This window comes from Aptenodytes forsteri, unplaced genomic scaffold (genome assembly GCF_000699145.1).
Source record: "Aptenodytes forsteri isolate BGI_AS27 unplaced genomic scaffold, ASM69914v1 Scaffold172, whole genome shotgun sequence".
NCBI lineage: Eukaryota > Metazoa > Chordata > Aves > Sphenisciformes > Spheniscidae > Aptenodytes > Aptenodytes forsteri.
The window spans coordinates 11,037,539-11,061,597 of record NW_008795018.1 but is presented as its reverse complement, the minus strand read 5'-3'; the positions used below and the strand labels follow the sequence as shown (position 1 = coordinate 11,061,597).

The 24,059-nt window shown below is 37.4% G+C and overlaps 1 protein-coding gene and 1 long non-coding RNA gene across 2 annotated transcripts in view; one reads left to right on the top strand and one right to left on the bottom strand.

Annotated features, from left to right (window-relative positions):
* Positions 1-16,898, top strand: part of CFAP69 (cilia and flagella associated protein 69) — a 29,916-nt gene extending 13,018 nt beyond the window's left edge. Inside the window, exons 10-23 of the mRNA XM_009275725.1 lie at positions 374-422; positions 503-624; positions 1,103-1,319; positions 2,182-2,346; positions 3,609-3,731; positions 4,196-4,310; positions 5,720-5,801; positions 6,802-6,994; positions 7,624-7,761; positions 10,286-10,362; positions 11,405-11,599; positions 12,582-12,668; positions 14,460-14,564; positions 16,719-16,898. Coding sequence (XP_009274000.1) covers positions 374-422; positions 503-624; positions 1,103-1,319; positions 2,182-2,346; positions 3,609-3,731; positions 4,196-4,310; positions 5,720-5,801; positions 6,802-6,994; positions 7,624-7,761; positions 10,286-10,362; positions 11,405-11,599; positions 12,582-12,668; positions 14,460-14,564; positions 16,719-16,898 — 1,848 coding nt within the window. The remainder of the gene's footprint in view (positions 1-373; positions 423-502; positions 625-1,102; positions 1,320-2,181; positions 2,347-3,608; positions 3,732-4,195; positions 4,311-5,719; positions 5,802-6,801; positions 6,995-7,623; positions 7,762-10,285; positions 10,363-11,404; positions 11,600-12,581; positions 12,669-14,459; positions 14,565-16,718) is intronic.
* A 3,670-nt stretch (positions 16,899-20,568) lies between these two features.
* Positions 20,569-24,059, bottom strand: part of LOC103895934 — a 4,500-nt gene continuing 1,009 nt past the window's right edge. Inside the window, exons 2-3 of the long non-coding RNA XR_657378.1 lie at positions 21,598-21,994; positions 20,569-20,890 (exon numbers count right to left, since the gene is read on the bottom strand). This is a non-coding gene — a long non-coding RNA (uncharacterized LOC103895934). The remainder of the gene's footprint in view (positions 20,891-21,597; positions 21,995-24,059) is intronic.

Here is a 24,059-nt window from a genome sequence, read left to right as displayed (position 1 = left end):
ACTGATGACCCTGATGTATAACTTATACATGCACAAATGCATTTTAAAAAACATAACTCTGACAGTACTGAGAATACGGTTTTCTTGTGTGGTAGATTATAGTAGTGAATACACATGTTTGGGACTTCCCCAAGTTCAGACTTGTACTGAATGAGACATGGGTTTAACTAATTGTACCCTTAGGACTGTAGTTAGTTAGTATTGTACAATGTCCAAATGGTTGATCTCTTCTTTGATAGAATTCCGCTTATCTTGCCATAGGATACATTAAACTCTATGTTCTGAAGAAAAAAGCAAAACTAAAATTAAATCATAAGTTTTAATTTCACTGCAATTTGATTTAATTAATGTATGTTTTTTGAATGCCTATTAGGAAAGTGGATTTGCAAAGCTGTTAATAGTACTTGCAACATTTACTGAAGGTAAGAGATGTCTTACTGCATAATTACACTAGTTTTAATGATGATTTTTTTTTGTAACTTATTTACAATTTCCTTCATAGTTAAAATTCCCAATCCCTTGGTAAAAGATCTTAAACTTACCTACTCTTATGAGGACTTCGAGCTGAAGAAATTACTATTTAATGTAATAGGAGTTTTATCTAAAGACCCATGTGCTGTACAGGTAAGTTGTAACAGAACAGAAGATACAGTAGGCAAAAAAAAAGGGCAAAAGAATCACAGGAATATTATTTAGCTGTCCATCTGGTGTAGTCCAGTAGACTGAAATCAGCTGTTCTCCAAATCAAGAATTCATGCATAGCTTCAGACCAAGTCCTGCTGTTTGAAAGCAGCATACAGTTTCTATTTTAGAAAAGTTACAAACATGGACCATGCTAGGAAAATTAGCTGACAAGTGACTGCAAAGCATTATTGAAATATATGTGAAGAACGTAATAAAGTTTAACAAACCACAGCCTGTGGCAGTGCTACAGAAAATAAACAGAGTTTGTCTGTACTCGTAGCGTTCATGACATACTTTCTAAATAAAAAATAATTTTCTTAGTGTAGGCCAGACAAAGTTGACTCATTGCTTTAGATTTTTCTTATTTGCATGTGAAACCTGTAAGCTGTCTCTCTTTCTCTTTGTCTTGACTCTGCAGCTTCTCAGTGAAAATGATGTGATGCCAGCTTTGCTTTATTATGTAAAACCAAATCAAAAGCCTGGATTTCATGACTGGTCTGCTGCCCAATATGAAGAATTACAGCTTCATGCAATTGCTATTTTAGCTTCAGTGGCTCCATTGTTAGTAGATAAATATTTGTCCTGCCAAGCGAATACTCTTCTCCTTGTGTTTCTAGAATGGTGTATAGGCCAAGGTGAGTAGGTGCTGATGGCTTTCATACACAGTAACCTCAAAACACAACTCAGCTGAACTTACTTTCTTTGACAGGAAGGAAAAATGTAAAACTCATGAAGTCAGAATGATTCTTTTTCAATAGGTCACTTAGAAAACTAATCTTTCTAAAAAAAAGACCATAATATTTTTTTTTCTACTGAAGGATAAGCTGGTGCCCCATTCCCTGTGTACCACTATATTGATATTCCTTAAGTTGTGTGGGCAGCCACACATCTCAGCTGCCCATGTTTTAAGCTAGTCAGATACACTTATTGTGGCAACAAGTCCAACCAGTAATTCCTGCCATGAGGCAGGATGCGTTAACTCAAACTTAGAGCTGTACATAGTAAAACAGTTTCCAGAGTAAAGCTGGCTTGTGGCCATCAGCTAAGAGTGTGGGCTAAGCAAAAAGATAACTAACTGCAGCCAATTTCATGGACTGGTTTTCTGGGGATGGATAGTTTTCATCATAAAATTGGTATGTTTTCCTAGGAAGAATTTTTAATTTGGGTCTAATGGAGGTCAAAAGGTTGATATTACATGTCATGCTAGAGAAGATATTTTGAGTTTTGGAGACTGCTCATTAACCTAGTAAGGTTAAAAAAATTGTAGTAATTTTAAATGTTTGCCAAAATCATACCTTTCTTATGAATGTAAAAAGTATAGCCCTACACAGAAAAGCTTATTACTAGATGGTTTTAAACAAGAAGCCTTCCTAACATTAGGGGATTTTGTTTGTTTTTAGCTTAGCCTGATAAGCCTTTTTTTTTTTTTCCTGAGCACATTATTATTCTGAGCATACACTGCCTGCCAAAAAAATACTCATTGTGATTGCTCCACAGATCCTTTCTTCGGTCACGGTAACAGTTTCCATGGAACAGGTGGTCGTGGCAACAAACTTGCACAAATGCGCTACAGCCTGAGAGTGCTGAGATCTGTTGTGTCCCTTTATGATGATGCTGTGAACCTTAATTTGTGTGACCAGGGAGCAATTAGCCAGCTACTGGGTAAAGCACAATTTGTATTGCTGTACTTAAATTAGTACATTTCTGTTGACACTAAGAATGTTCACTCTTTTTTGTGTGCTGTGGTTTTAGTGTGTTACTCCTTTGAATGCTGAAAAACTAAAAAACTTAATCCAAGATGTAATTGATTTGATTTTGAATTTTGTTACACTTTTAAACACAGAATTGAACAAATTAAGCAAAACAGACAGCTGTAAAAGCCTAGGTGTTTAATTTTGGAGTGAAAGCTGCCCCTTCTCCTTTTATTATATTGCATTTGTTACATCTTATTTTCATTGTGGTAGCCCCAAGGAACTCCAGCCATTAGTCTTGTTCTACCTAAGTCTATTATGGTGTCGCTTTCCACAGCTCCTCCTTAGAAGAAAATTAATAATAACATACTTTTATATGAATAACATTATGAAGAAAAAAAGCAGAATAAAACTGCTTAACCACTGCTCCTGCAATTTTAAAGCATTTAATTGTTCAGTAATGCATACCTACTGTTACATTTGGTTTTAAGTTCCAATACACACTGGTTTAAGTTCTTTTCTTACAATAATAAAAAGTTTGCAGTACTCTGAAAGAGTCATACTGGAAGAAACAAAATAGGTAAGATCCTCTGGAATTCAAAGAGTATGTTCTAATAGAAAGCCTAGAAATAAAAGATTTTATATCCTTAGTTGAAAGTTGAACTCCAGTGGAAACTTACAGATTTTAGTGAAAGCAAAATTAACACTAAACCTTACATATCAGATTCAAGTAATTCTTCTTACTTTGGGGGAGTTCTGTGTCTGAATGTCCTCTTTCACATTGTGGTTCCAAGGCTGATTTTCTCAGCAGTGGTGATATTTTATGTCTCTCCCACATTTCCACTGTCAGTAAAAATGTGTGTGAGGCTGTACAACAGAGCAAATCGGTAAGTTCATTGCCTTTTTCTAAGAGTTCCTTGGTTCAGATCAGTTGCCTTAATTCATTGCGCTGGCACAATACAAGGGGCAGCACAGAGACTGAACAAGGAAGAAGTCAGTGCAAGTTATTATCATTAACTCTGTCACCAAGAGTAAAGTCCATGAAACTACAGCACCAGAGTGCAGCACTTCTGTAAGCTATTATAAAACACAGGAGATAAAACTGAACAGTGTAAGTTGATTCCTTTAAAAATCCCTTGATGTAAATTTGATTTTTTTAAAAAATCAGCAGCTGTAATAGAATTCTGACTTGTGTATAGGACATTCACATGTATAAAATATATTCATTTATAGACGTCCTAAAGTATGCAGCACACAAATCTAAAGAGAAAGAAGATGCCATTCTACTGGAAATCCAAGCGGATATATTATTTCTTTTGTCTGCTCTCTGTGAAAATGATCTCCACAGAAAGGTATGTATCTTTCTACCTCATACTGTGCAGAAAACGTCAAAGCATGGTATATTTTCATTTAAAGGATACTGCTTTTTTGTTTTTTTATTCAAAGGCGGATGTCAACTGTAGTTCGCTAACAAGTCAGGTCTGGTAACTGGTTTCTGTGACAGTGACAGTTAAAATGCAAAATCACTCAGAAATCCACTAGGAAGTGTCTCACCTCTTTGATTGCTAATTTACATGATTTTTAAATGAATATATGAAAGTGTGTTAACGAATGAGATTAGCAGTTTGGAAAAACTGAAAATCTCTTTTTCTTATGTATATCATAAGGAGTATAGCCTGCTCTAACAAGTGGGCCAAATTTATTACAATATAAATATTTAATTTTTTCAATTTCCTTTGTATTTTCTTATATGTAGCTATTTAGTAAATATTATTTAAGAAACGTATTGCTTTAATTAACCTTTCAACAGGAACTGGAAGTCTTCAGCTATGAAGGAGTGGATATACTTATCCCATTCATTCAGATGGATCCAAAGAAGTTATATAGTGGATTAGGCCACAATTGTCTCCTCTTCAGTGCACTCGACTGCCTGTGGTTAGTAAAGTATTTTAGCAGCAGTTACTCTTAAAAATGTCAGGTCTTGTATTTTTTAGGTATGCAATATTACGGCCTTTCTCTGCACATATAGGCCTTTCTTCTACTTAAAATGTATAAAAATCCTTCATACAATTTGACTAATTAAAAATTATACAAAATAAACAGAATATTCTGCATGTATTCTCTTCTAAATAGTGTTTTGGTATCACAACCTAACTCCCTACACAGCAGTCTAACTCCCCACACAGAGTGAATTCTTGACATGCAAAGATACCTAAGACTTTCTAAGAGAGGTGTATGGTTAGAGTCTGTAAATAGCTTCAGAGAAGTAAACAGAAGGCAAGAATAGACCAATATTAGCTAAAAACTCTGTAAGTGTAAGAAGTGTTTGTAAACTGGCTATATTGGGCTGGAAATATTTTAAAGATTGCTATTGGAGATTGCCAATGCATAGGAGGATAACCAAAAGTTAATTTCTTTTAAGGCAGAGGTTGATAAATACATTGAAAGCCAAATGATATGTTTGTGTGGGAGAAAAGACTGATGCAGGAGATCCCTTCAGTTTCTCTGTTAATGACCATAAGTGCGGAAGTGAGAGAAGGAAGCAATAGCAACATGAATGCTGGTTTTATGACCATTTCAAGCTGAGAGAAGCAAACACCGTTGCAAAAAAAAAACAGTCTTGCTTGTCTCACGTGTAAGAAGTGTTTGTAAACTGGCTATATTGGGCTGGAAATATTTTAAAGATTGCTATTGGAGATTGCCAATGCATAGGAGGATAACCAAAAGTTAATTTCTTTTAAGGCAGAGGTTGATAAATACATTGAAAGCCAAATGATATGTTTGTGTGGGAGAAAAGACTGATGCAGGAGATCCCTTCAGTTTCTCTGTTAATGACCATAAGTGCGGAAGTGAGAGAAGGAAGCAATAGCAACATGAATGCTGGTTTTATGACCATTTCAAGCTGAGAGAAGCAAACACCGTTGCAAAAAAAAAAACAGTCTTGCTTGTCTCACCCCCTTGATTCTGCTGGCAGAAATATTCACACAGCCCTGCAATAAGCCAGATCAGGGACATGTTCTAGCTAAATTTTAGCCTCTTTTACTGAGTTAGTTTTAGTTCAAATCCATATTCTAATCCAATTCATTGTGAACCTGCCAAATTTCTTGGGCTGCTACAAGGAAGGTGTGCCACCTGCAGGAGAAGAAAGAGCAGTCAAGTAGGGTATATTTAGTTATACAGTGTAAATGAAAAGGCATGTGAAACATGATTTTTCTACTCCCTGAAGGTATGAAGCGTGTTGCATACCAAATATATTTATGCAATTCAGTAAAATAAATGAGATGCTTGTAGAATGTTCTAAAGCATAAAAATGTTTCTACACAGTGAAATTATTTCTGTTTAAGGTCCTGTGTCATTGGATGTTACATTGCAGAGGATTATTTTCTTGAAAAACAGGGCATTTTTCTCCTTCTGGATTTGTTGGCAGTAGGTATTTTTATTATTGTTGTTACAGAATGAAAGAGTAGTGAAACAACATGGAAAATTGCATTATTTTTGTTACAGTATCTCCTAAGACTATTATAATACTAACAAAAAGATCAGTGTATGTAATTCCCTGAGATAGGAAGGTAATCACACACCAGGATACCTGCTCAGAAATGATTGAATGGATTTTCCATGTATCTTTTTTAAAAACAAGTATTTGACGGAGTTTTAAATTTACCAAAAATATACTCTTTTTAAAAAGAAAACTCAAACTATGCTCTTATTTTGGATGACCTCTCTGTTTAGAAAAGCACCTCAGTTCTTACTTCATATTGAAGTTAGTAAGAGCAGAGTTAGTATACGCTTCAAGGCTTTAAAAGTTTTGATGTTTAAAGTTACTTTGTACATGTATTTTGTATGTATAGTTACTTCTATGGGTCTTGGACATAGAGCTGGCACAGGCATTTCACCTGTCATAAAATAAGCGTGCACCTTCCTTGTTTTATTCCCTCCTCATTCTCGCTGGTTGTACTGCCAGCCTCTGATGCCCTTGCAGTGCAAGGCTGCAGACCCTTCCTTACTCTCAGCTGCTGCTAGAAGATCTGGCCACAAAACAGAACAGGTGCTGTGTGGTACCGCTCAGCCACTGCCTTCAGAGTCTGTTTCTTACGAAAATAAATCTTGGTAGTAGTACATTCTCCAGCACATGAGCCTGGAGGCATGTATACAAAACCTCTAATGTAATTCTACACACAGGTATGCCCATCTTACACGATCCTACACTGATTCCCCTCATGTTCCTTGATTTATGGACCTTTGCATGGCAGGATTCCAGGAACTTGAAAGATTTACAAGTTTATACACCAGTTTTGTGCAAATAGTTGTGATGAAAAGCTTGCAGTTACTTGATTACATATTACACAATTCCTCTATTTTCTGAAGGTAGACATCACTGTGTTTTGAACAGTTTAAAACATTTTTTCCTTTTCTGTTCGCCAAGTTAAAGCAAAAGAACCTGTGCAATATAATTCTTGGAATCTTGGTTGAATTTTGTGACAACCCTAAAACCACTTCGCACATCAGTACCTGGCGAGGGGAGAAAGATCAAACAGCAGCTAACCTTCTAATACAGTTGTGGAGGCAGGAGGAGTTGGAGCTAGGAGTCAAACGTGATCGATATGGAAGGATTGTTGGTAGGTTTTATGATGCATGTGAAAGTGTGAGCAGTTCCACTGAACAAAGTAAAAAGAAGACAGTATTTGCTTTTGCAGTCTGAATCCTGATGAAAGTAAATTACAATATTTATAGCTTTATGCTATAGTTCTTACCAAACCCAAAATACCTTCTATCTATTTCGTTTAGAGTCTGGCCACTAGATGGCATTTTCTACATCAGCTGGGAATGAACCAGGTAATGAACAGAACCATGACTAGTATCCTGAACAGCTTTTCTAATGCTGGACAGTTAAACTACTTAATTTCTTCCACAAAAGGCATTGTGTTTTGTTATATGTTGTAAAAAGAAGTAAGGAGAGTGCTATGTTCTCGCAAATCTTTAGTCATGCTAATGACTTAATATTTCCTGGCCTAAATTATGTTCAAATTCCTGGCCAAACTATCAAAATTATTTACATAGTGTCCACAAAGTAAGATGGAACTGTCTTCTTTTGGAGGAGGCATCACAGAAAAGAATATGTCCATAGCTGCCTGCTAAAGATCCTCATACTGCATTACATAGATAGAATTTCCTCTAAGTTTAATAGCTTTGGGAACATATTACCTCTTCATTCTTCTACTCTGGTTTTGTGTTTTGAAATTATTAGACATGAAGAGACCTATTGCTGGCAGCTTCCAGAAACAGCAAGAGGTCATCCCCATGCCTGCCAACTGTCCCAGCTTTGCCATCATGGAAATTTCAGAAAACGTACGGGCAAAACTTTATTCGTTATTGTGCAAGCTAGGTAAGACAAGTGAATTACCTTGTCAGTGTCATATTTGTCATTAAACTGAACTTGTTCACTGGTAATCAATAAAGTCACTATAAAAAAAAAGGTCAAAGGAAACTTTGAGATGCATCGTCAACACTCTGTTATTAATAGATGCTTGCTCATCCTGTTCTTAAAGTCCCTATTGATGGGGATTTCAAGACTTCCCTGGTACTTTGCTGCCCCTACCATTAGGAAGAGTTTTCCTAGAATTAAACCTAAGATTTGCTTGAAATTTTCTGTAATTTGTTTTCCCACACACAGTATCTCTTTCACATGTTTTAACATTTTTACATTTAATTTTATTTCCCTAGATTAAGAAATACTGCTTTCTGCAGATGTTACTCACCGATCTCATTTTCTAGCATAACCTCTAATTAGTCTCATTGTCTCATTGTTTTTTTTCTTGAGTCCTACCAATTGGTTCACATTCTTCTCAATCTGTAGTGTCCCAAAACTGAACACAGTACTCCAGCAGAAGCCTCAGAACCAAATAGAGCTACATTACTCTAGTCATCTTGTAAATAAACATTCTGACATTAATATAACAATTGCTATATTCATAGTGGCATGATATTGTTTGCTCATTTGACTTAGGATCTTGTACAGTCATCTACCAATTGGTTCACATTCTTCTCAATCTGTAGTGTCCCAAAACTGAACACAGTACTCCAGCAGAAGCCTCAGAACCAAATAGAGCTACATTACTCTAGTCATCTTGTAAATAAACATTCTGACATTAATATAACAATTGCTATATTCATAGTGGCATGATATTGTTTGCTCATTTGACTTAGGATCTTGTACAGTCATCTACCATCCTGGATTTTCATCTACCATCCTGGATTTGTAAACATGACTATTCCTGCATTCAGAATTTTTTATTCGTCCTTACTGAATTAAATTCTGTGGTTTTGGATAATTTTTCAGATTGGCAAGATTAATTTGCATTCTAATCTTTTCCTTCAAAATGCTGCAGTCCCTCCTAATTCTGTGTTGTTTGCACACTGAATATGAATACTCATTACACCCTTGTCTAAAAACCTAAACTGAAGTCAAGAGACATGATAAACTCTTCCACATCCATAAGATTTCTTATCTGGCTGTAGACAAAAGCTAGATCTTAGTTTTTACTAATTCATGTTGGATACAAATGTTTTCACTGTTACCATTTAGCTGCATAAACATTATTTGTTTAATTATTTGTTTCAGTCTTTTTCAGGAACTCTACTGAACCAATATTCTCTGGCTTGTCCTTTTCCCCTTTTAAAAATAGGCATTATGTTTGTTTTTTCACGTCCATCTACCACAGGTTCAAAGATGATCAGTAATTGTTCTGAGATTGCTTCAACCAGTTCCCCGGGTAACCTAGAGAACCAACTGGTTTGAAAACATCCTCAGTTTCTCTATTAAGCTATAGCTAGTTCTCCCTCTGTTGTAACCCATGTTCTTACTAATTTTTATTAGTGTTAATTATGTTAAATGTTGGATCACAGCTAAATTCTTTAATAAAGCAAAAAGGCACTAGATTTTGTTCCAGCTTTCTCCTATATTCACACATACCTCTTATGTTAGTTACATACATTGTAACGTCTCCTGTGAAGTACTGAAATGAGATGAAAGTGGATAATAAAAAAATGGAAAGATTTTTATAGTCTTCTCAGCATCTTCCTCTTACTGTAGTCATGCTCCATAACAGCCTGTAACATGGTGATCTAGAAAACAAGTGTTAATTGGTCTTTATTTATGGTATTTCTTAACTTCAAAACATGATGTAATTATACTCTAATAGATAGATGCTACATTCCCAGGTATCACACAGATGGTATGATGAAGTCTAGAATGAGATTTGATAGACTATATATAGAGATAGGTTTTTTTTAAAAAAATCAAGTATAATTAACATTTGGCGTGCAAAAAATGAAGCACAGTCTCAGCAACCATACTTCTCTACCTTATTCTTTTACATGCATTGTAAACATATTTTTTAAAAGATGGAGTCATGATACTCAAGGCTTTATGCTCAAGGCTCAAGTCTATGAGATGGAGGAGACCCTCATTACACAGCTTTGAAACAAAGCACTGGTCACCCTGTAATACGATTCTCCTGTTGGCTACTTCACAGCTAAAGCAAACTCTATTTGTGCTGAATTGCTTCTTTAGAAACTGTGACCTGTGGACTCAACTGTTTGTCTGCTTTAACAGAAGATCAAACCCTTACCACAAAAGTGTAGCAAATCCTGGCTTTCCAAGTGATTGGAAGGTCACTGGCGCCACTCATAAGTAAAGAGTTAGTATAGAGTGAATTTGTTACAGAGAAAACAGGTTTTTTTATCACCAAAAGCCTGCTCAGGATTAGAAGAGTGACTGACTGGTGTATTTGTGATGAAGATTTTGCATGTGATTATATGACAAATAAGATGGTGTCTTGTCTTAGAATGTTATCTTTTAAGATAAATTCATCATGCTGTTAATACTGACATGATTAATATTCTTTTAGGTTTTGAAAATTTACCTGGCTTATCTGCTAAGGATTTTGTCACACTTGCTATCATACGGCGTTATATTGACTTTAAAGTGAGTATTGTAAAAGAAAATAGTACTACTGTATCTGTGTTTGCAAAAATAGCAAGTATATCTCAGGATACAACAAACAAATAACCCTTCAAAAGCTGTCACCTATGTCACAAGTCACCTATAGTTTCACAGAGAGTGTAAGCCAGTATTTACCATCAAAAGAAACAGTCCCGCCTCCATCAGTGCAGCACTCCCCAGACTCTTCCTTTGTACTGCTACAAGTGTTTGTGACTGCACAGAAAATAAGACTAGAAACCAATGCTAGTTAAAAATAACTCAGAAAAAAAAATAGTTTTAACTGTTTGCCAGCTCAAGAAACAGGAATGCGCCAGGATAGGAGTAAGAAATTGGGGAAGGGCTGGAGAGTAGGACTGCCTCTTTGTGCAGTAAGGTCAATTGGGGGTGGGAGCGGTTTGCTATTAAAAATTACATTAAATGCACATTCTGATAAAGGTTTTTCTGTGCTTTCCCATCTTTGTCCCCACATGCAGTATCCATCATACTGTCAAAGGTTAAAAATGATGTGCCTATAGGAAACAAGAACAGGATAACAAGCTTTGTGGGAGCCAGCACACAGTTTAAGCCAATTTTCTGCTTAGGAACAAAGTCTGTGAGAGCTTGAAGTGTTCAGGAACTAGCAAGACTCGATCTTTAGTTGATAATTCTAGCTTCCATTTATGTCTGATGTTGCAGTTTGCTCTGATAATGTGCACAATTTGAGATCTTAAGAAGCAGCCAGTACGACACAACACTTCACTCTTGTAATTTGGTATATGGTAACTATCTGTATTTATTCTGAGTTTCTGTAGGTATCAGCATTCCTGTTACTGCTCTATGGAGTCAAGCTTGGGCTTATGAAGGCTTAGGGAGGATTATCATGAATGAATTTGGCATAGCATTACTGAAGTCTAACCTTGCGTAAAAATTCCGGGAAGTGCAACAACAATAAGGAGAGAGATTGTTGCTCTATTATATTTTGAATAATTGGAACTGGAAAAAAGGAGATAAATATCAAATAGTGCGGTGTGCGTTTCACACGCAGGTTGGAGAAGTTTGGTGTGAACTGTGTGCAGAACTAAAAGAAGAATTCAGGCCTGTTGCATCAGATGAGGAAGCCTTGAAAGTTATTTCAGAGATATCAGAAGATACTGGAAGAATGATTGCTGCTCTGCAGACTGAAGTGCTTGAAAGTCAACATCACCAAGAAATCCAAGAGGAGGAAAAAACATACACAAAGGTAAGACAAGGAGTATTTAAACAAGGAAAGCCCATGTAAAGCTTTTTTGTCAATTTATATGAAGATTTTATTATATAATGTTGAGAATTCTGTATGTGTACACTGCTTGAAGATATTTTAATCTGTCTCAGCAGTAAAATTTTAACTTTAAATTAAATTAGGTTAACCTCAGTTCTCCCAATTTGTATAATTTTGACAATATTTAGAGAGTAACATGAAAAAAATGAAGCAGTATCATCAGTGATGCATCAGCAATGGTGTAATGAAAAATTATCATTATGTTACTGTAAGAGTTGCACCTGTGTTCATCTGTAGCAGATAACAATTTAAAGTACCTTTACAACTACATCTGCTTCTTAAAATGAAACATAAGCCTCTGTTATAAGCTCCCTTGGCTGAATATTCACAAAGCTTCATTACTTCACAAAGCAGGGCTTTGTGCTTCCCAGCATGCTGAGAGTGAGCAGGTATAGACGTTTTCCAGCTTTGGTTATAAGGCAAGCTTTTGGCATTTTTGCTCACCTACTCTCTCACCCTGTCCTGCTTTCTGAGAAGTGAGATCAATTGGTCCAGTTGTCTAAAAGCTCATGCTAGTGTTTTTGAGGGATTGTCATGCATTATGATGCCTGCACTTTTGTCACCAGAACTGACTCCATCTCTGTCATTCAGCATTTGAGAGTGAGAATATACAGAAAGCATTCCTGAAAGAGTTGGGGCTCTTCCAAATCTGTGTTGGAAGAGGGGAAAATTTGTTTGCAACAGAGAAGGTAAGCTTTTTTTTTTGAAGGCAGTGCATAAGTGAAGTCTTTAAAGGACAAGTACATTACTACAAGATTGTCATCCAATCCCAAGTGAGAGGGATGAGCTAAGGTAGCCAAAGGGGCATAGGTGAAATACTATCCAAACAGCACAAGCAAAGAGTTCAGGAAAGCTCATGAGAACAGCATTGTGTTGCATCTTGTAAATCTCATTTGTATTACAGATCCAAGCTACCCGTAAGCAGAGAGAAATGGTAAACAAATCTTGGGAAAATTTCTTGACTCGGACGTCAAACTATGAGGCATTGAAGGTAAGAAATCTGAGTGATGGAGAAAATTTTAATTCACGGTGTAGTTATAATAATTGGGAAGTTCCAAACACATTTCTTAATGAATTATGAGGATATAAAAGTAGAAGTTATAGTAAATTTTATATTCACACAGCCATAGAAGAATGAACCATAAGATGTATTGGCAAAGCTACGCAATCTTTGACTCTTCTCCTCTTCTATGATTCTATGATTTGCTCTTCTGATTACAGTCACAAATTGGGGATCAACATTGTTTATGCACTTGCAATTAGGGGGGGGTGGGGGTGTGCGTATATGTATATTTGTCCTGAAATTGTTGAAACTAAAAGTCTGGTCATTCTTGTCTTTATTTTTTCTAATACTTCATTCCCTATTTTTAATGCAGCAGATTAGGGGGGGGTGTGTGTGTGCGTATATGTATATTTGTCCTGAAATTGTTGAAACTAAAAGTCTGGTCATTCTTGTCTTTATTTTTTCTAATACTTCATTCCCTATTTTTAATGCAGCAGACATCTTTCCAGATGGGAAATACTTTATGATGAAAGGAGTTTCTTTTAGCAGTATTTGTGCTTTTCCAAAAGAACGTAAAAAATATTAGAGTCCTGGTTAGGTGATCAGACTAAGTTGGAGAATGAATGAAATCAGACTTAAAAGAACTGCTTTGGCAGCTGAGTTTAATTTTTCTTCATTTCCCAAAGGAGAAGCAAAAGAGAACACTGTCCTGTGGTAAAGATCTATGCTAGAATGAGAAATTAAAAAGTGCCAGAAAAAGGATTTGGAGAACTACAGGATGGTTAATTTTAACTGAGTCCCTGGAAAGCTGTTTTAGGCACATGAGGGACAAGAAGGTGATTGGAAATGGCTGTCATGGATTTACCAAGGACAAATCATGCCTTGCCAACATGGTTGCCTTTTGCGGTAGAATTATTAGCTCTGGAGAAGGAGGAAGATGGATGTTATTTCCCTTGGCTTTAGCAAGGTTTTCAGCACAGTCTTGTGTAGCATCCTTGTAGCCAAATTGGGGAGATATGGACTGGACTACATATAGGTGTTGTCCACTACAGCTGGACTACAAGTGGGATGAAAAACTGGCTGGACTGATGGGCTCAAAGGACAATGGTCAGTGATTAAAATTTAACTAGCAGTCAGTTTTGAGTGATACTCCTCAGAGTTAATTATAGGGTTGATACTGTTTATCATTTTCATTAATTACTTGGATATTGGATCAGTATGCAACCTCATCACATTCATGCATGACACTGAGCTGGAGGAAGCAATCCATATGCTGGGAGGTAGGGTTGCTATTCAGAAGGACCTTGACAAGCTGGAGGGATGAGCTGACCAAGAGCTCGTGCAGTTCAGGAAAAGAAAATGTGAAGTCATGCATATGGGATGTATTAAGGTTGTCATGCGTCAGAACAGCCCGGGGCCTGACTGGCTATGTAGATGTGTACTATGTATGGGGTGACAAGCTGAACATGAGGCAGCAGTGTGCTCTTGTGGTGATGAAGGCTAACAGCATATATGGCTACATTAGAAAGAATATAGCCTGCAGGTCATAGTAAGCGATTATTCCCTTCTCGCCCTTGTGAAGCCATGTCCGTTTATTCTGTTTTCAGGTCCCCAGTACGAGAGAGAGTCACAAACCAGAGGGGAGGTACTTACAATTAAAGGCCAATAGAATTATCACCTCATTTATTTTGTCATTTTGTTTGCGTATTTTCTAACAAATGCAGATGATACAATTTATTCTGTTTAAAACAATTTTGCCTTTTTTCTAATTATCTTTAGAAAGCAAAAAGGCTTCAGGAAAAATCAATAGAGGCTTCCAGATCTAAATCGAAGACTCAAAATGGAGCAGTCCATTCTACTGATATTAAAGGCCTTGGTACAACGGTAAGTAATCTCCAATGACACTGTTTTATTTTCATTAATGTGTAAGTGGTTTGGGGTTTATTCTGGCTGTATATGTGCTGCTGCTTACTCTTTCTTTAATAATGTTTATGTTGACAAGCTCCAAGTATGTAAGAAAGAATTTGTATCTCCTGCAAAGTACCGCTTCCCCTTCTGACATATCCTCAGACAACAGGTAGTTGGGCAGAGTGAGATTCAGATCTGCCAGTTACTCATCAAAAGAGTGGGCAAGATGGTCCCTGTGCTACTTGACATGTACCTCTTGTGGGACAGCCTTTCATGAAAACCTTGCTGAGGACAAGACCTTCTTCATTTATTGTTGGGTAAATCTGTGCGATCCATAATACGTCGGTAGAGGTGTCCTTTGTCAGTAAACGTGTTCCTGACTGTCTGCAGATAAGCCACTCATTGCATCTGCAGAAAAGATTTTTTTTTTCTCATTTCTATCGGTTAATTGAAAAATTTAAAAAGAAATTATAAGAGAGAAAATAAAAGCCATTGTTAAGATCTCATTTGGGCATAACAGCATATTTAGATGTTGAGTTTTGACAAACTGGGGTAGGACGTGGAAGAATCTCCATTCCAGTCAGTAACTGCTTTTGAGCTAGTTGGATGATTTCTGTGTAAGCATCACAGCTAAGGAGGATTTTAGGGGGAGGGGTAGCTTCTTGGTTGCTTGTAAGTTACTCTTACATGTAAGGAGAAACAAGGAAGAAAAAACATGAGGTGCTGTTTTCAAACTTGCACAAAGGCAAGAGATTGTATTGTCATGGGCTCTCTGGCCTGCATGAGTAATGACAACTAAGGTGACTGCATCCTGAAAAAGAAAAGAAGCAGTTCATGTTTGATGTGATGAAGAAAGGAGGAGCTTAGCAGGAAGCAAGGGGATGGTCTCAGAGTGCCGGACTAGGATTTTTATCAAATTATCTTTGCCCTAAACTTCTGGAAGATATGGAGGGACACATCTGTGAATGCAAGATGAAGTGGGCTGGAAAAATGATTTAGTTACATGCATGTGTCAGTGAGACTGTTAATCAGCAATATTTTGCAGAAAGTATCCGAAAAATTTAGATATAAACATGAGTATTCTGGAAGTTGTTAGCAGAGAGAAATACATTGTTAGATTTTATTTTAAAGACTTGGACCTCAAGCCAAGATTATTCATTTCTTTGGAGGGGGAGGATTTAACAAGAAAACATCTTCATGGTTCTGTAATCAATATTTCAACAACTGTAGACAAAAACACGGAAAAGGTTAGTTCCTTTTTCAGAATAAGTGTATTGAGAAAATGAACACATCAGCAACATCAGATAAAATTCCTTGGGTACATTGCTTAGAAGAATTACAAATGACAGATATGGCTGGCAATTTTTTTCATGGAACAATCTTCCTCCCTCCTCTCTGCCAAACACCCTTGGTAGGGGGAGAGATGAAAATTAAGCCAAGACGGTTGTTGCAAACCAGTCAAGGTCAAGTAATCAAACATGAGCCACATGCACTCAGAGAGTTGCATTGTTTGTTTTAATAGGTCATAGTTAGAAGGTAGAGGTATCACTCAGGGATTTTTATTCAAAGACCTGAACCTATTCAGTATGAAGAGTAGTAATGAAACTGGAAAGTGTTATGTCTCTCTCAGTCTTGGAGTTTTCCTGGAGCAGTAGTTACAGGCAATTGCATTCTGAGAGAAACAGGGTCTGTTCCCTTTTTTTTCTTTGAAGTATTAATGTATAGTGAAATTCTGAGGACAAAATCTGTGGCTGATAATTATATACAAATCCCAATAACATTGCACAACAAACTTCTATTGTAATAAAGGCTTGATTTTCTTTTCCTCTATTTGTAAGATCAGACATGAAGGCAGAAAAGCAGAGTACATAAAGGTACCTGCTGAAAAACCACTCTGTCTTTTCCTTTGTATTGATGGGAACAGTTTGTGAATTTAGTATAAAGGATAGTTTGAGTGGACCTCAGAAACCTCAGCATGCATCTCCACCAGCTGAATAATATTTTTGAAAGACAGTTCATGATTTAACTCTCATCTCATTTTAAATGCTAACGTGAATGTCAAGCAATGCACTTATTTTGTTTTTCAGATTGGATCTGGTCGCTTGGTAACTGTCGAAAGTACACCTCCAGTTAATTGGATCTGGTCGCTTGGTAACTGTCGAAAGTACACCTCCTCAGTTAATTGGAATCCCGCTGGCTGTTACAGACCTTGCTCTTAGAAAGCCCTCTGTTTGTGAAGGAGCCTTAAAAAAGATCAAAAGAGTTAAAACGTTGGACTCAGTCAAGAAAGATTCGGTACCTGTAGAATAGATAGTGTTCTGAACAGTGCTTTTAATATTTTAGTTAACTGTATGTGTATTTTAGATACAAGATAAAATCTGTTTGTAATCCTTTGATGAATTGCATAGAACATCTTGAGAGTAAAATTATATTTTGTCTTAACTAATATAAACATGGGGATGATTTATTAATAAAGTACCCCGTACAGTACAGTACAAAGGTATGTTGAGTCTAATAATTTTGCGTGCTAGTGTCAGGTTACCCTGATCCACTATCAGTAGGTCCACTCTTTAGATTTCCATCTCTTATTGACACATTCCACACATTGCAGTTTAAGTATCTCTTTCTTTAAGCAGGGTGATGAACCTTCACATAAACACATTCAGTCCTTCATTTTCCTGGATACCATACCCACGTGGTTTTTGTCCAAGTCCATTTTGCTTCTTGAATTGCCGCCTTTAGCATCAGGACTTCTGACTTCTTTTCTGTCAGTTTTCATCTAAAGACTCACTAAGAAGCTTGTCTCTGCCAACAGTTTCTCTGAGCCTGTTGGAGAGACATGCTGAAATGTCCTGGTCCTCATGGGTTTCTCAAGCTCTCGAACTGATCTTACTATTTAATTATTTCTTGGGGTTTTGCCCATATTGTTTCCAATAAGAACTCATCCTCTTCCACTCTAGCACCTCTAGAACAGCAACACAAACTTGTGAGCAGCAGATCTTTTTGTAGATGACTCAGTTTCTAAGCTATCGTCTCCTTTCCTAACTTGGGCAAAGCCAGAATTTGCTATATTACAATAGAGCAAGATTCCCTGAGGCTGTTACTTCATTTTAAAACCAGTTGCTATCCAGTGCTATGGCGTAAATTTCTGTGACATTGCAGGGGGTTCTGTGACATACAAGCTCTGGCACGGAGTCTGTCATTTTTGCCCGTAAGCAACGTTTTGAGAAAAGTACAAGCTTTCACTTTGTTAAATGCCAGCTTGAAAAATGGAAATAAATTAGAGCTAAACAGGTAGAACTTAGTTTCCAACTCCCTTTTTTACTTCCTGAAAGAGGGATGGTGGAGGTGCCTGTGTATAAGCATTTCTTAAAAATCTGTTTGTCCCTGTAACAAGACATAGCACTGCTGGCATTAAAAAGGAAGGCAGAGAGTTTTGTTTAAAAATGGTCTACTTAAATTCTATAAAAAAGACCTGAAGAAAATAATGAAATAAAACAAAACAGCCATATAAAATGGTACTTAAACTTTAGAGAAATCTCCACATGTTTAGTTTCCAAAGATCAGAAGCATTTTCTTATGGGCAGGTCTGTTAAACATTACATTGTAGAGTAGGACAGTCATCTAGTACTTAAAGCTAGAGAAATTAAATCAAGCTATGCTAATTTAATTTAATTTTTATGCTGGCCCTTTGCTAACTGATAATTTGTAAGTATAATGTGGTTTCATTATGACATTTTTTTCCCAAAATTTTCTGCATGAAGTTTAAGTATGTTTTATTAAACAAGCCCGTATGTGTATTTCTTGCCTGCCTGCAAGAAAGGTAAGCTAAGGTATATAGAGATTATCTAACTGAAGTCCTCCATGTCAAGTAAAGTATTGCTCATTTATTTATATTTCTCTGACAACTCTTCAGCTACTTTATTACTGTTTTAGAGAATGTGAAAAATATATCTACACACTGGGGCCACAGAGAGTATGCTCCATTGTCTTTTCACAATTAAAACCAAACAATAAATATTTGACTAGGAGAACAAAGACTGTGACATTTAGAGGTTTTTGATATGCTTGTATATATGTGAATGTGTGGGTGACTCATTACTACTGGCAGCAAGGCACTGGCCTGTTTTTTTCCAAAAAAACATACAGGACTCATGAAAGTCCTTCCAGTTTCTGAGCAAAAGCTACAGCAGTACAGTGTAGCCAAGGTATGGATGTAAAAGGTCTTTTAACTGGAAATCAGTTTACGCTTATGTAAAAACTTTAAATCGGGCACAAAGTGAGCCCCGCAGCATTCCTCCCCCTGTGCTGCTGCTACAGGCACCGATGTTGCAGGCAAGTAGCTGCAAATGCTCTTGTTAATTGTAATAAAGACTGGAGAAGGAAGGGGACAGAATTTCCCAAAGTGCTTACATTTATACTTCATAAATGAAAACTAACACAAGGCTTCACAGCAGCATAGACAGTATTTGATGTTGCCAGCCAGCCATGGACCATGGCTTCAGACACTGAAGGGTGACCGCAGCAATAGATTGTTCAAGCATTCTGGAGCCAATTATGGTAGATGCTAAGCACCCTTGTCTCCTATAGAAAACTAATTAAAACAAAGACTTACACTCTGAGGAACGATGGAGCTTCAAAAACTGCATAGGATACCTTGCTCTGGCATTCAGTTAAAATATCACTAATATGGGAAACGTTACCTTTAAAATGTTATTATAGTTTTGCACTTCTGTAGGTGACAAAATTATTTGTAGGTGTGAACAAAGGGAATTTATTTATCTGGTTTATGACAGTTAAAGCACTTTATTTGTTGCGAATGCAATACAATACACAGCTTTATAAACTGGATATTGCTGGAACAGATTAGACGATGGCTCTCAAATAGCTGCTCATCATGATGTATCAATTCCTAAAACTGCTGGGTTTGGGTGTGTCACAACTCCTTCTATTTGCTCAAAAGAAAAGGTGTATTTAAAATATTTTTTTGTATCAGGAGCTTACAGTGATATTCATGGGTAAGAGAAATTTCTCACTACTTTTGTACCCTCTCCAGAATACTGTAGGAGAAATATTTACAAGATGCAGTTCAATATTGTATTTACCTAAATGAACATTTACAAATCTATGAGAATTGTTGAATATTTTATGAACTGTGTATGAGCTAGGCATTATGTGGGATGAATTTCTTGTTACTTATGAAGGTTTATATGCTGTTACTGCGTAAGTACTGTTTCCTACAATAATTAAACCCAGTTGGGATCTCATAAAAGGCTAGAACACAACAGGGACTGGACAAGCTGCATTGCCCAAGGAGTAAAGCAGAGAGCAGTCAGCGTCTCTGAGTGTTCCCATTTGTTCCCAGGCTTTCTGTGCTCAGGAGAAGTGGATTAACTAGATGGTTCATCTCCCTGAATTAGCTTACCCATGCTGGATGGTTTCTTATAATGGCAGCAGTAGTCAAGCCAGTCTCTCACTCTTTCAAACCACGTGATACATGGGTCTCTTCTCAACTGTCATGTTGCCTGCTATGACAGGGATGGACTGTATCACCTTATTTACCTGTATGAATGTGTAAATAAAGAGCAGTCTTGTGTAAAGTACTGTTCTTAATGTAATGTAGTAGTGGTTTTGCAAATAACATGCTAATAGACAAGAAAGTGACTACTGTTCAGACCTTGCTGCATAGAAAAATACTTTAATTAATCCATAGCCTAGACTAAGCAGTGAGAAAATACAAAGTTTAGACTGCACAGGACATTACAACGAGCATAATCCTTCCCTTTAGCTTGATGTCACACTTTTTTGCAATTCTTTAAAGTAAAGTTGATTGTATGTGCAAGACACTGTATAAAATATGTTTGTTGACATCTTCTCCATTGCTTAACGTATAAAAATATATTGGGTTTCCATCAAAATTAACTTTTAAAAAAGAGAATTATTGGAAAAGATGAGCCTCTACAAAAATACGACACTGGTTCAGACTTGCAAGCTTACCTGAGAGAACAAAGGTGTTGACTCAAAACACAAAAGCATTCACACATGCAGTGGGTAAAAGGCAACCTTGGTACATTGCAAGATGGGAAAGCAAGAGTGACAATGTGGGAGCTCATGTACTTCTCAGTTTAGCAGTGATTAAGTACTTTATACAGAGAAAAAAAAAGGTTGAACCATGCCAATGGATTTGTCTAAGCATCTACAGTACATGCTGTGCTTTTGTGCTCCTTCATTTTGATGTTGCCTTGCTGAGGTATCTCCATTTTCTCCCCTTTTGACCTAAAATGGGTTGGTGAAAGCAGACCCTGCAAGATTATGAAAGAAAGGTAGTTATTTTCCAAGCAATATGGTTAGGAACGCTAGGATTAAATGATCTCCAGGTTCAGTCTGGAAACCCAAAACATCTGACTGGGTACACCAGAAAAAAGTCTATTGCCGAGGAGGAAAGAAGCACACAGATCTAGGATTGGTTAATGAGATATAAAGCCAATCACCTGTATGATCTCAGTTCAGACTCAAGCCAGACCGTGATGGTCAGAATTTGTCACTGTTTTGACGATTCACGGTGACCATGAGATCACATTATGTGTCAGCAGTTTTAATGGGAAGAACAGAGTTCAAGCGGTCAGAGATTTGAGCTTCCCTTCTCACAGAGGGATGATTCCCCAAAGTTGGGAATGAAGTCCAAATACCAGGAAACTTTTAGTATTGTAATGCCATTTATATGCACACAGTGATAAACAGAGAATGCAGCATCCTTTTCCACACACTCCCACATGCATACCCGACATTTTTTACACTTTGTTAAATATCGAAATGTAGTACCCTAACTACTTTTGACTCACGTATTGTGAAAGTAGCTACCATTGAAAGATGTAAATGCTTTTGACAAGTAGAGACAGAAAACTGGAAACGTCTGTATTGAGTTGTCTAGACAGTCAAGGACGAGGATGGAACAGTGGTTCACTTTAAAGTTAGTACATAACAGACTAACGCCATATCCTGTAGTTACCTTCTAAAGTTCTATGTGAGTATGTGGAAGAGTATTTGGGAGACATTAATTGTCTTCTGCCCATTCCATGGGATCTTGAGAGCACACAGTCTACATACATATCCCAGAAGTTCTGGGCTAAATCATTGAAGAGTTCATTGTGCTTGGGCTTAGGGGATTCCTTTAGGAACATCATGAAGTCCCAGAGAGCAATGACCGTATCTGCTACCTTGAGTTTCTTCATTTCCACCAGCCCATGGGACGACACCTCCCAGCACTGATGGTCAATCTGACCCAGGCTTGGAGGAGTTTCTTTCTGATAGTCTAGATTGGCATAAACCAAATTCAGTATCAATATACAGCCCAGCTGAAGATACCACCTTCTTTTCCATACAAATTCCATACTCCAAGAAGACACCTGAAAGAAAGTGTATAAAAATCACAGTGATTCTGCCATTATGTAGTTCATTCTCACATAACTTTCAAGGATACCTCAAGAGATGATTTATGCTTTGCGGTTCTGTGTAATACTTAATATTTCTTATCAAACCATGGAATAAATACCAGTCAATGAACCCTAACGCTGGAGCTAGGGTTGCACCTAGAAATTGTTAATGCTGTTTAGAACATGAAAACCTGAAGCAGAAAGTTTGCAGTGATCGTAGCCTATGTCAGAACTGATCCTTGAGCTCAAGACTTCTTCCCTTAAACTCCTGTGCTTAGATCACCAGTAAAATCAGATTAATAGTAGATGCTGAAAGAATCCCAGTGGTATTCTATTTTAAATGATTGCAAACAAGTAACAAGAGTTATAAATAGCCAGTCTTTCATGGAACAGTCCAACTCAGAAAGGTGGTAATGAAGGAACAGTAAACCAGGCCGTTACACTGTACTGGATGAGCGTAGGCAGGTTACAAACTCATTCAGTAGCTGTTGCAAGACCAGAAAAAGGCATATTCCTTTCTGGCTTGTGTTAGAAAATTCAGCAAACTTTTGGCACAGTTATTTCTAGCATATATGCAAAACACAGAAAACTATCTGGAGAACTGGAGATGGAAAGAGTAATAACACAGGAGGCATGAGAACTTCCAATGCTACAGAATATGTAGTCATTGTTGTACATGGATTCTCTTTGGGAAAGCTGCAGTTTTCCTGTGATGCATATTCCATATACTCGAAGCAGGTTTAGACAGAACATTACTAAAACACCTGATAAATTTTGTTCTCAGTCCTTCCAAGATAAAGTGCAGTGGAAGAGGAGAGTAAACATAAAGGGGAAAACAAACAAAAAAAAAAGACAAGTGAACACAGGAAGAAGTCGGAAGAAAAAGATTACAGTCAAGACTCTCAGACAGTGCCCCTTATTTTGGTGTCCTAAATCAATTCTATGTCAAATAGTTGGTGCCATGCTCATTCCCTCAGTTTCCAAAGCCCTTGCCAATTCAGAATGTAAAATACAGTTATAAAATGATGTGAGGTTTTGTGCAGATACAAGGCAATGTTTTGGGCAACTGTGCAAATTTTACTGGGAACTTGGCCAGAATTGCAAGTGTGCTCTCCCACTCAGAATATCTTTGGGCACTGGCAATATGAAAAGTTAGTCTATGATGTCTTCAAAGTGTTAACACACTGACGTCCTCTCTGCAACTCCTAGTGATGCAATTAAAGAGAGGATAATCCCCAGGTAATACAACATATATGTGAACTGTCTATAAGAAGGCAGAGTTGAGGTGACACCAATGACGTCACAGTCATACCAAGCTGGGTCAGGAAACTGGACAGCTTGAAATAGGCCCTTTTGCTGTGGCCTCAGGGTTCTGGGACGACTTTTAGGTTGAATGTGCCATTACACTGCTGCAGCCATCTGAGGTCCCTAAACTCATGTATTCCTTTACCTCACCTTCAGGACTCAAGGGAATGAGACAGACAGATACTCCCCAACCTAAATCCTTTCTAAAACTTCACTTGCTAGCTACACTTCAGCAGGCACCAGGATTACCTGCCTCAGCATCCTGACAGCTTATGAATATGCATTAAAGCTTCTCTTCCTTTGGTTGTTAGATGTGCTGGTTTTGGCTGGGATAGAGTTAATTTTCTTCATAGTAGCTAATATGGGGCGATGTTTTGGATTTGTGCTGAAAACAGGGTTGATAACACAGGGATGTTTTCGTTACTGCTGAGCAGGGCTGACACAGTCAAGGCCTTTTCTGCCCCTCACACCACCCCACCAGCGAGCAGGCTGGGGGTGCACAAGAAGTTGGGAGGGGGCACAGCTGGTACAGCTGACCCCAACTGACCAAAGGGATATTCCATACCATATGACGTCATGCTCAGCATATAAAGCTGGGGGAAGAAGAAGGAAGGGGGCACGTTCGGAGTGACGGCGACTGTCTTCCCAAGTAACCATTACACGTGATGGAGCCCTGCTTTCCTGGAGATGGCTGAACACCTGCCTGCCAGTGGGAAGTAGTGAATGAATTCCT